The sequence below is a fragment of the Globicephala melas genome, chromosome 12, assembly GCF_963455315.2.
Source record: "Globicephala melas chromosome 12, mGloMel1.2, whole genome shotgun sequence".
Classification (NCBI taxonomy): Eukaryota; Metazoa; Chordata; class Mammalia; order Artiodactyla; family Delphinidae; genus Globicephala; species Globicephala melas.
Genome location: NC_083325.1, coordinates 4,893,781 through 4,906,684, shown reverse-complemented (window position 1 = coordinate 4,906,684; position 12,904 = coordinate 4,893,781). Strand labels below are relative to the sequence as shown.

Below are 12,904 nucleotides of genomic sequence, written 5' to 3'. Positions count from 1 at the left end.
TGGAAAAGAAATACTGTAGGGTTTTATTTTTTTAACCCCTTACATGGAATTTGGAACAGGTGCCACTTCTGCCATTGGCTTCCTGTCTGTGGTAATCTGCACAAGCATACACACACACACACGCACAGTTACATATACATGCACACACATGCACACATATTGATGTGTATAATTAAAAGTCCACTTTATTTCATGGTCTTCACTGTTCTGTCGTTTGAGGTGATTTGTATGTTTCCTACCTGAAGGATTCTTAACAGATGTCTCCCTACACTTCCTAGGTGTGTCACTTGGAATTAGGCCTTTTGGGTACTTTCTGGGACATGAGATCGTTTAGTATTTGTTTGAATCTGAAATTTGAATTTGCAGTACAGTTAAGACTCTTTATGTTATGTAATTTTTTATGAATGAACTGAGACATCATGAACATTGTTTTGCATTCATATACACTCTTAGTTAACAAACTAGACAGTCTCTAATGATTTGATGTCTCTTTTCTCTAATAAAAACAACAGGATAATACTGTAAAGGTAAAAGTTTAATTGATTTAGGAAAATAAACTGAGTACTTCAGGAGAACCATTTCTATAATGTCTGTTGTTAGACTAATTATTCATCATCTTCCTCATTACGACACCCGACCAAGGATCACTTTGTTAGGTCAGTTCACCAATTTATCTAGAATTGACAGAACTTCATTTCTTTGAAAACAGTAGTTAATTTTGGCCTTTCACAGATTCAGATGAAGCTTTCTTTAATTAATCCAAATTGTGATGATATAGATTACATGTAAATCTATTTACACTGTAAATCTTGCTTCATGTCCTAAGGAATTAATAGAAATTCAGTATTGTTTAAGTTGAGCTTTAAATTGTATTAAATGGTCGAATTGGATTTTTAGAGATGTTTTCACTTGGTACAGTCCAAAGCTTTCAAAGACAAAGCTTTGCAGTTTTTATGGGCTCATATTAAGAACAAGGAAACAAATTAAGTATTCTCAGAGATACATTCAAGATCTAGGAGTCTTAAACAGTATAAACCGCTAACCAAACAAGAACATCCTTTAAACCAAACAAGAACAGCCTTTAAAATTTTTAAAGTGTCTATATACTAGAACTGAAAGCTTGTCCCCATCCTAAATCCATGAGATAAATAGATATCTTTTAAGTGTCAAGCACATTGTTGACAAGAGTATTTTATTACAAGGCATGTAAAGATAATAGTAATAGCAAATACATTTGATTCCTTACTGCATGCGGCTACTTTTCATATATGTTCTCAATCCTTGCTATAAACTTATTTGAAGGATATTGTGCTTTATGTTGGAAAACTGTGGTCTCTCAGAGTCACCCAGTTAGTAATATCTCAAAACATTCATTTTATTTTGAAAATTCTCTGATTGCCTCAGTTTTACTTCAGACAGTGAAAGAACTACCCAGTTCCAGGAGCTGATTCTTCATTACAACTGAACATTTCAATTCTGGAATCAAAGTGTGCCACATATGCAAACTAGGTAATATAATTAGCTAAGAAACAGGAAATTCCAAGAAATTTTGAAACAGGCTTAAAGTTGCGCACTTTGGAATGTTGAAGCACAGGCAGAAGATAAAGCCTGTGGTGACTGCAGGAAGGAATTCTACTTGGAAGCTACGTCTGTATGGTCACAACTCTCCAGGCAGCCAGGTGCCCCCTCCTTTAAGTACAGATCTGTTGCTCCTGCCTTTCACCGGGGACTCAGAATCAAAAGTCAGGCTGCTCTGCTAGGGCACACCAAGGGCAGGAAGCAGCAGGTCTCAGGAACAGCAGTTCTGGGGAGCACTTATCCCCCATTTCCATCTGGCTCTCTTTCTCTCTCACCCTCACCCGGTGTTTTCTCTTTCTGGCAGTCCCCCCGCTTCTCTCTGTGGAGAGGCTCCTCTGCTTTTTCTGCCCTCTCTATGGCCTGAGTCATAATTCCTGCCCTCTTGCTTGGCTATGGCCGTGGCTCACCACAGCTCTTCTGGATCAGCTACCAGTGCTTCCTTGTAGCTTCAACTCTGCTGTGAATCCTCTCCCTTTTGCAGTGTTCCCGTTCTCAAGGGGTCACACTGATTAGCTCAGCTCATCTCTGCATGGGTCAGAGGCCACCATGTTTCGGTCTTTGTGTCAGGTATCTGACCCCGTTTGTTTGTATTTGGGGTAATTAAGAGTAGAGCCGTGTGGTATGAAACGTGGCCAGTGCCTTCTTAGTGGACAGGGAAACTTCCCATGGAAGATAGTGTGAGAGCTCTGTGGAACTGTGTGTATTGGCAAACACAACCTGTACTGTAATCTAAAGGGATTTCCTAATGTCCATGATACATAAAAAACACTGTGCAAGGCTCTCTGGGGGAAGTAATCCACTTTCCTATTACTGACCATAATACCCTCTGCTGTGTCATGTAAATGAAATTTTAACATGCAATAAAAGCAGGCACAAAATAAGTGGCATTCATTGGTCTCTTGTGAAATGCCACACACTTCAAATACACTGTTAGTAATTCTTCCAAGAACTCTAAAGGATGGACACAAACATTCTTATTTTACAGAAGTGAAGGTTCAGAAAGCATTCCTATTTTACAGGTTCATAAGTTTAGTAAGTGGTCCAAGGTTACATTGCAGGTAAGAGTGCATACTCAGGTCACTCTGATTCTGAAACCTACATTTCTTTACTGTATTATGCCATATATATATATATATATTTATTTATTACTTTCAACAGTCAAATATATTTTAAAGAAATTAAGATGAGAAAAATAATCTACTATATTTACACAGATATCCACCTTTTCTGTTTCTCTTCCTTCACTTCTGAAATTTCAAAGAAACCCTGGTGTCATTTCCTTTCAGCCTAAAGAAATTTCTTTAGGATTTCTTTGTAGAGCAGGTCTACTGATGACAAAGTCTATATTTTCCTCCTTGAGAAATGGCTTTCTTTTCCATTCATCCCTCAAAGATATTTTCACTGGAGGCAGAATTTTAGGTTGACAGGTCTTTTTCTGGGGCACTTTTAAGATACTGTTTAACTGTCTTCTGGCCTCAGTCGTTTCTTTTTCTGTTTGTTTCTTTGCCGTGACTTTTACTGTTGTGTACTTACTCAGGGTCCCCAACCTGAAAGTGGAAGCTGTCAGACCTCCTCTGCCCTCTACTCACACAGGGCTGCTCTGTCCCCAGCATGCCCTCAGTCCTCGAGCAGCCCCTCTGATTGAATGTACACCCTGTGATCATGAAAGGGGACCACCCAAGTCAGCATCTTTGCCAGCAACCCTTTTCCTCTACTTTGCGGTGATTGTGACAACGTGCCCACAGCTCACAATGTCCACTCTGACTTGGGCAGTGGCCTCAGTCACTTCTGATGAGAGACTTGCCATCCGTGGAATTACTGTTCCCGTCCATCTAATGGGTCATCTCCACCCCCATACCCCCAGCTGCTTTCAAGACTTTGCCTGTGGTTTTCAGTAATTTTCTTACTACGTATCTAGGCCGATTTCTTTGAGTGTGTCCTCTTTGGAGGTTGCTGAGTTTCTTGTATCTGTAAATTTGTCTTTCACCCAGTTTAAGAAGTTTGAAGGCATTATTTCTATAAATGTTCTCTCTGCACCAATATGTTTTCCCTCTGCTTTAGGGACTCCAGTGACACAAGTGTGAGATCTTCTGATATTGTCCCACAAGTACCTGAGATTCTAGTCATTTTTCTTTTCAGTCTCTTTTCCTTCTGTGGTTCAGACTAGATAATTCTTACTGTTCTCTCTTCAAGTTTGTTGCTCTTTCCTCTCTCCTCCCTGTTCTGCTAGTGAGCCCATCTAAGGGAGTTTTTATTTCACATATTGTATTTTTCAACTCTAAAAGTTCAGCCTAGCTCTCTTTTTTATAGATACTACTTCTATTTTGAGAATTTCTATCTTTCTGTTCATTTCAGGAGTGTTCACCTTAGTTCATAGAAGCTGGTTCTAAAAGCTACTTCAAAGTCTGCCTGCTAACTCACATGTCTGGATCGTGTTTGTGTTGGCATCTACTGATCGCTTGGTCCTTTGAGAATTGGTCAGATTTCCATGGTTGTTGGTATATCAAGAAATTTTGGATTGTATCCTAGACATTTTGAATATTTTGTTGTCAGTCTCCACGTATTGTTAAAATCCTCTGGAGAATACTGATTTGTTGTTTGAATAGGCAACTGGCTGGCATGGTTCTGTCCTTTTCCTCTGTGATAGTAGCTGCATTGTCAATTCACTTCTCTATGCTATTTGGGTCTGCCTGGGGCATCACCGCTCCGGGCTTGCTCTGGTACTTGGGTGGTTTTTATACTGTAATTCAGTTCTCAGAGCCTTTGCTATACATCTCTGGGTGTTTTCTGCATGTGTGCAACGTGGGGAGTGAGCCCAATACTTGTACAGATTCAAACACAGAACTGGAGATTCTCTTGTCCAGCCCTCTCTCATCTGTGGGATTTTCTGCTGTGTACACCCTCTGGCTTCCACGGCCCCCTTTTCCCAGTTTCTCTGGGTAGAAAGATGGGGTTCCTTTAGAGTTTTGGTCTCCTGTGCTGTGGCAGAGTTCCCTGCAGCGGCACCAGTGCAGACCAGCAAGAGAAAAGGTGATTCCCCCACTCTTTGCACAATTGGGTTTCTTTTTCTGATTCTTTTATCCTGAGAGTTGGATCATCTTTGGGATATTAAACGTCCACTCCCCCATGGGAGTGGCAGTGCAGATCTATGTTTGAAGCTGGCTGTGAAGCAGGGCGAGGAGAATAAAAACATGAGGTCTCCCCATACTCTGGCTTGCAGAGCCCCTCTCCTGCTTCTCTAGCCAGCATGACGGCCTTCACTAGGGATATTGTGCTCTTTGAACCTTTTTACACAGTTCCCAATTTGGCTTGCCTTGAGGCCAAATCCTGGATGAAAAAAATAGAAAAAACCCAGAAAACCCTTTGCAGCTGAGTTGATCTTTCATTAAGGTTTTACTTCCCTCCTTAATCCACTTGCTGTTGTTTACTTTCCAAACTCCTGTTGTTTGCCATTTTGTCTAGTCTTAGTTGTGATTGGAGGGTGATCAGAGGGTGATTGGAGAGGTGATAGAAGGGCTCCTTTTCCCCGGACCACCTCTTACGAATGTTTATACCCCAGCACTTGCCACAGAACGACCGCGTGATAGTGCACTAAATGAAGTGAACGAAAGTGTAACATGTGAGGCTCACCAGTTATCTAGCAAACTCTGGTAGGACAGGGATGGCCGACATTTGGCTCAAAGCCTTTCACTTTCACTTCCCGCACTGAGAGCTGATCAGTGCTTTACTGCCCTGTGCCTTGAGGACCCTGAATACAGCCACAGAATACTTCCTCACCAGCAAGCCTGGCAGCCACTGCCAGATGGATGGCATTGGCCTGTGAGGTGGAAGCCTGCCTTTTGTTTCTGTCTTCAAAACCGAGTTATTCACGCGGAAATGTAAGCCTTCTTTTCTCATTTAACTGCGGTGGTTCCTCTCCTCGATTTTCCATCCTCCCATTCTCTTTTCTCTTAAAGATTCCAGTTGATTGATATATTTCTTCCTCTGCCAGGTGGCTTGTTGAGAAAAATCATTCTTTGCTTTCTTATAAAGTTTCTGTATTTTTGTAAAAAACTGTAATTTCATGAATGTGTTTCAGTGAGCTTTCCCTCATTTACACACGTAGGAATTTATTTTTGTGTTTTAGCCTTTGGGAAATGATGAATTTGTTGAAGAGATCGGTAATTATCCCACTCAAAAATGCACATTAGAATTCTTCTTTATTTGATCACTGTATGTCACCAAATCCACAATTTATTTATCACCAGCTGCATCCATTAGTTCAGACTCACTGGTCCTTGACTAAGAGACCGCTATAGCTTCTCATTTTAAATCTTTCTAGGAACAAATATTAATAGAAAGTAGTAAGCCTTAAATATATCTGATCTTAAATCTCAGTCTGTACAAACCCTTTTTTTTTTTCCGCTTTGCTTGTCGTTTTTATTACCTTAAGACTATTTTCCAGTAGAGTCACAATCTAAATAGAAGTGTACTTTTTTGTTAGGAGATTGGGGGGACCATTACCAGCTTCTAAGGGATCACTGTGGTATAAACACTATCTTGGCAGTAATTAAGAGGCAGCATTTGTGAATATGAATGCCTTTTTATGTCCTTGTCCTTTTGGTGTGAACACCTATGTGTGACCTATCTGGGAACTTTCTCAAGAGGAGTCTTTATAGAACATTAGGTGTTCCCACTTCTAACATGGATAATCTGGTTAGAAAAATGAGCTCCCAGAGTATATATTAAGCACATATGTGGTGTAAATACCAAGCGCTTGTTGATAGAAGTTCGGCATCATTGAGTCCAAAGTCGTCTGGTGAGGCTTCCTTTTAAGGAGAACTCAGGACCACAGCCTGGGATTCCGTCCAGCAGTGCTGGGGCTGAAATTAGAAAACTGAAGAGAGAAACTTACTGTGTGACAGTCTGCTGCGTTCACAATCTAAGTGTGCCTTTCTCTTGTCCTTTTCTCCTGGGGTCTGCAGTTTACCGTGGCTTCTGGGCGGTCCTGATGCTTCTTGGGGTAGTTTCTGTGGTGACTGCGAGCTTTTTGATCATCTGCGCAGCCCCCTTCGCCAGCCATCTTCTCTATAAAGCCGGGGGAGGCTCCTACATCGCCGCAGGTACGTCCATCGTGAAGGGTATGATTTCCAGCTGTGGTTTTCCGCCATATCTTCATATTTTCCACTTCTAGTTTCAGGGGTGAGGCTTCTAGTAGTAATAATATGTTAATATTCATGTACAATATTTCCTGAGTGCTATCTATATGTCACACACTTTTCCAGGGACTTCCCGTTTTCCATTTGCTCATTGTATCCACATTATATGAATGAAGACAGTAGACAGGAAAGCTCTGCTGCAAGAGCCCTTTAATCTCTCTTATCCTGTTAATTTTCTACCTGTAAAAGGGGGCTATAACACATCTCTCTGTAACATCTGGGTGTAGGTGAAGCTTTTTGTGATATTACAAACCCTCATGATTTGTTTATTGGAGGTAAAAAGCATCTTTTTCTATATCATCATCCTTCCATTTTAATTGTGGTTCATGTGCATTATCTAAACACCTTCTCTTCTTTGTAAAACCTGTATCTTTTTTAGTCAGCTTTCTAACTAGTCTAATTCCTGCTAAAAGGATCATAGTACAAATAGAAAAATAATTGAATAGGTGAGTCTTGTGAATTTTAAGACTTTTAAATTTAATTAGGAAATAAAAGCCAGAGCACTAACCTGAAAACATAAGCACAAGGATTTTTGTAACATAAACGTTCTGGGAATTTAGACAAACTACACTACGACTAAGACCAAACTGTACCTGAGTTGGGTCTATTGCAGCATCCCATAAAAGGGACCAGTTGTCTCACCTGGGATTGTAGTGACCGTGAAGGAAAGGGACAGAGTGGGGAGCTCTACTGTCTTTCTAATCACTGCAAAGATGGCTCATGCTGTTGCCCAAAATCATGTAATCAATGATCAATTAACAAATAGTTCCTTTAAACACTATTTTTGCATAATATTGTGCTTAATTTTTTTGCAGAGGGAATAAAAAGAATAATCACATAGATCCTCTGCTCAGAGAGCTTAAAAAACCACAAAACAGGGCTTCCCTGATGGCGCAGTGGTTGAGAGTCCGCCTGCCGATGCAGGGGACACGGGTTCGTGCCCCGGTCCGGGAAGATCCCACATGCCGCGGAGCGGCTGGGCCCGTGGGCCATGGCCGCTGAGCCTGCGCGTCCGGAGCCTGTGCTCCACAACGGGAGAGGCCACAGCAGTGAGAGGCCCGCGTACTGCAAAAAAACAAACAAAACAAACAAAAAAAAGCCCCACAAAACAATAACACTGTGGGGACCAGGGCCCTCTATTTAACTTATTCTGTCTTTATTTTTGTCTTTTATTTAAAACTCTTTTCTTCACTGAGTTTTCAAGGACCCAGATTTAGCCATTTGAGCTCATAATTAAAGAAATAACTTTAACAATTGAGATATAATTCACATACTACAAAATTTACCATTTTAAAGTATATAATGCAGTGTTTTTTGATATATTCCCAGAGTTGGGCAAGGATCACCACTGTCTGATTCCAGAATATTTTTATCACGCCACAAAGAAACCTCATGCTCTGCTCCTGCGCGCCTCCCAGTCCTGAGAACCACAGACCTGCTTTCTGTCTCTGGGGGTTTCCTGTTCTGGACATTTCATGTCTATGGAGTCACATAATACATGGCCTTTTGTGTCTGGCTTCTTTCACTTAGATCTCGTAATTGATAATCTCTCTTCTTTACTTCATAATTCCATAAGACCAAACCCCTTATATGCCTTAAAACTGAGCATCTTTTTCACCAAATATTTCTTCTCCCCCAAATCACATTCTACTCTCGGTTTATCCAAATGTCTAGTTAAGGTGTATATTTTTGAATGGTCTTCCCAGAAACAATAGCACTCTACTAAAATGTGTAAATATTAGTTTCTTCTTCTTCTTTGCTTTTTAATCTTTTAAACTCTTTGTCAATAAAGGAAATATGTACTAGCAGTAGTTTAGTACTAACATTATGGGCAACATAATTGTTTTAAACTCAGAAATGCTCTGATCCTGAGTTTGGTCTTATTAGAGAATTGTGTGTTTCTGTGTGTGTGTGTGTGTGTGTGTGTGTGTGTGTGTGTGTGTGTAGTGCTTTTGAAAAAAATTGTTGGTCATTTTTTCCGTTTTATACTTTTTTTGAGAAAGTAGCAGATCTAAATAATTACGTTGGCTGAGGACTCTGAAGGGAGATTAAGCGTCTGATTTGCACCCATGTGCCTCTGACCACTGGATTCCCTTTTTCCAGTGAATCTTTGGCTGCAGTGGGTGTGGGTCTGAAGTCCTCTTGGCTCAGGTCTTTATGCAGAAACGCCTTGGGAGGGGTCCACCGTGTTCTGGGAGCCCATCCTGAAAGCCACTCAACCAGACGATTACGAGGATACTTCTTTTTAAATCTGACTTTTAATTTCCTTCGTGGCACTATTCTTTATTGTTTTTATAGGACTGTTTATTTCCCAAGAACAGAGAGATATTCTGTTGGATGAGATTAAAAAATTACTGTTTATTTTTTATCAGTTTGGGCAGTAAAAGTGGTGTTCTCAGGAATAACTAAAATTTACTGTCAGGTAGCAATTTCTACCACGAGACACATCTTTTAAAGCAGTTATGGGGCAAATAAATCATCCTCAGATCTGAGTGTTATTGACAGAAGAATTTTCAAAACCTTCCAATTGTCTATTATTAACATCCCCAGATTTGTTAATAGGCAGCTAATCCTTTCAGATGTGGAGATGGAAACTTACATACTATTCTGTATGGACACTAGGAAAATATGTGCTAAACACTAGGTTTTTGGGGCAGGCAGCCAGGATTTTTCTGTACTACGTTTAACATGGAACTGTGCGTGTAGTCTTTCACTGAGTTAAACTGGATTGAATTTGTCATGCTTTCTTTGGTTAGATGTTATGTTTTCAAAGCGAAGACCTCTCTTTCCATGGAACTAGTATTCCCAAATCTCCCCCTTTTAGGGCTCGCCTTGTCATTCCCTGCCTCGCGGTCTTCCTTTGCCAACACTCTGTGCTCAGCCGGGCAGCTGGGAACAGGTGCAGCCTGGGCCCACAGCTTCTGTGACTACTTTATCAGTGCCACAAACAAGACTGGACACTCTCTCTTTATTTGGACAGATGGCCTTAAGAGAGGGCAGAACCAAATTCCAAGTGGCCATTGCTGGGTGTGTGCACACAGAAAGACTCTTTGGCATCAGCAAGAAGACTATTTTGGGGCATTCCACACATGGCCGTGGCATGCTGATGTCACAGCTGTCCGTGTGAGCAAGGGGTGGGGTCCGTGTTTTTCGTCTTGTTCTGTCAATGGCTCAAAGGTCTGGAGGCCATATGTTGCCACTCCCTGCACTTGGGCAGATGCCTCCTCAGCTTGGGCCATGTGTCCCCCACGGGAGGTCGGTTCTGGACCAAGCACACGGTAATTGTCAGGACGTTATGACACCCGAGTGTGTTTCAGTGAGTCTCATCCCAATGCCTAAACAGTTGCTGAATTTTCTTTCAACGTGGACTCCAGGAGTACTCAGATGCAAAGGGCCGACGCGTGTTTTCTCCTAACCCTGTGATATTGGATGTGTTAGGAAAGATGCAAGGAGGCGTGACATTACAAAACATTTGAATTATGTGGAGAAGATTACTGTACAGCTGAGTATTCCTAATGCCTGGGCAAAGCGACATCCATACAGGAATTGCTACACAGGAGTAAGATCCCTGAGTACACAAGTGAGAATGAGGATGGGGTCTGGATGTTCTGGGACACTGATATTGGGTGAAAAGACATAAAAAAGCTAGACATTAGTATTTTACCAGCATATTAGGGTAGAAAGATTCTTCTTCCATAATTGAAATCCCCTTTACCTGAATGACAACCTGGGGTTACATTTTTCTGCTGGATGGAGAGCTAGACAGAGTCTCACCTGAGCAGAGGGGCCTGGAAAGCTTCTGGATCTTGGCTAAATCCTTGTTAGAGTCTCACGTTGGTGAGACTACACAGACGTCTTGTAAGTCGGAGGAACATGGAAGCCCACGCTCCAGGCCCAGGGTGTGTTAGCCGAAGGAAAGGACACCTTTGCTGTGTAATTAGTCCTTTGGAAGGTTGATGGAGGTAAAGTTGTGGCCTGACTCCTGCCCCATTCTGTGAGCACAGGGTATGTTTCTTGCCCAGACAGCTGTTTCACCAGCTCTCTGCCCAACCAAGCTGCCGTTGGTCACTAGGAATGTGAGCGGTGTGAACCGGGGTGAGTTGTATAAACCCTCTGCCAGGTGGGACAGACAGCCTGAGCACGTCCTTGTGGGGCTCCAACCTGCTCCCTTCTGGTCTGGAGGACAGTGCTTTCTAAGAGTGTAGGGATATGAACCCCCTTAAAAACACACTATAGGGAAGGTAAGTGGATACGAAGGGGATGTCACATTCTTACATGTAGAGGGCAAAACTGACTCAGAAGTAAACTGGATTTGCGGTTTGTTTTTTTTGTTTCTTTAAAAAAGATCCGTGGAGTTTGTATAGCTCATGGTAAACATGACTCATTTCTACCTGAGATAAGATAGATGCGATGGATGCATAATACAAGAGACTTTTTTGCCTTCATCCTAGAAAAAATAGCTCACAAAAGCCAAGGGACTTGTTTCAGACGCTCATTTTCCTTCAGCTGCGACTGAACACGTGGCTCACAGGAGGCACTGGGGGTCGTGTCTTGCTCCTCACATCTCCCTCCAGACAAAGCAGAACACGGCGGCAGTCGGGGCAGGAGAAGAGTATGTGGAGGAAACAGCCCCAAAGCAGGAAGGGATTAGGGGAGAACTGCTGACAGCCTAGAGGCAGGCATTCTAAACTTGCGGGAAGCACACTCATCTCCCCGCTTACACCTGCTGTCCCCATGTCTGTATGCTGAACAATCAGCCTGTAAACAGCTGCTGATCCCCGAGAGGCAAAGGGGGCCTCCTGTGTGAGGGGAACGGGCCAGGAGGGCCAGTGAGTGCTTGCCAGCTTTGCTAAAGCTTCCGTCTTTCTTAGCACGCAAGAAGTAGGCTCTCAGGGGAAAATCAAAAGCATCACTTCCCAGTGCGGAACTGAGTATTTCACCAAAGTCCAGGACTTCAGCATTTTATTCAGAGCTCTGGTTTGTTGGAGGTGGGTGGGGGAAAGAAATAGTGATTAATAAAAACTGTGTATTACTGATATCAGCCAGATGTACTTTTGTCGTAGAATTAGTGTCTCTGATTTTCATGAACTGCAGAAGGGCTGTTCGGATTTCCCTTTTGCTCAGGCCAAAGGTTTGGGTATACAGATCTGCTTTCCAAGTAGGAACAGAAGACCCAGTCACTCTTATGTTTCTAAAACTACCTGCTTTGTACACTTGCTTTCTGCCTTCAGTTGTCATATTTGGGACTTTATTTGGATAGTATCAGTATCCAACAAAAATTATTGTGTTGGATACTGATACTATTATCATGTGGAATTTTAATGTCCTTGATCTGACATTTTTTATAGATGTCAAGTGCTAGAACAAGTCAACCTTGGTTAATATTAAATAGGAAAGCGCTTAGAAGGGCTTTTATTTACAAAAATACTTTAAAGCCTTATTTTCTTTCTCAGATAGTTCTTTGAGCATTTATTTCTCTCCATGTTGCTTATTGGTTGAAATATGTGTAACAGGCTGTTAGAATCAGACTTGTCCAGACTTGGTTTTGAATAGGAACCGATATGGTAAGCACAGGTACAGCTTGGAGATACTGTGCGTTTGCTTCCAGACCCACTATGCTGTAATTGATTAGTGTGCAATAGCTTTATGTCTAAAACATGTATGGACCCTAATTAAAAAAGACTTCATTGTTAAACAGTGCTAACCATCATCTGAGTCTTCAGCAAGTTGTAATCTTTTTGTAATAGTAACATCAAAGGTTACTGATTCCAGATCACCCTAACAAATATAATAATGAAAAAGGTTGAAATAGTGCGAGGATTACCAAAGTGTGACACAGAGACATGAAATGAACAAATGCTGTTGGGAAATGGCACCAACAGACTTGCTTGAAAGCAGCGTTGCCACAAACCTTCAATTTATTAAAAAGTGCAGCATCTGAGAAGCGCGATAAAGCAAAATGCGATAAAACCCGGTCTGCCTGTATGTGGCACTAAAGTGAGGACACAAGTTCCCAGAGGAAGAATTCAAAAGGGACACGTCACACCCAGTCCCGTGAGTTTCCAGTGTCTCAACCAGATGAAGGCTGTGGGAAGGAGGGGGAGTGCGAGGGGAGAGAGGAGAGCCAC

The 12,904-nt window shown here is 41.9% G+C and overlaps 1 protein-coding gene across 11 annotated transcripts in view; it reads left to right on the top strand.

Annotated features, from left to right (window-relative positions):
• Positions 1-12,904, top strand: part of TMEM182 (transmembrane protein 182) — a 395,595-nt gene that overhangs the window by 42,316 nt on the left and 340,375 nt on the right. For 4 of the 11 annotated variants that reach the window (XM_030838697.2, XM_030838696.2, XR_009566208.1 and 1 more), the window contains one exon: positions 6,543-6,680. The exons of 6 other annotated variants lie outside the window; for them this stretch is intronic. In XM_030838697.2, the coding sequence (XP_030694557.1) occupies positions 6,543-6,680 (138 nt within the window). Of the gene's footprint in view, positions 1-5,344; positions 5,457-6,542; positions 6,681-12,904 lie in introns of those variants that run through there. One more of the 11 variants, XM_060309501.1, reaches the window with a different exon arrangement.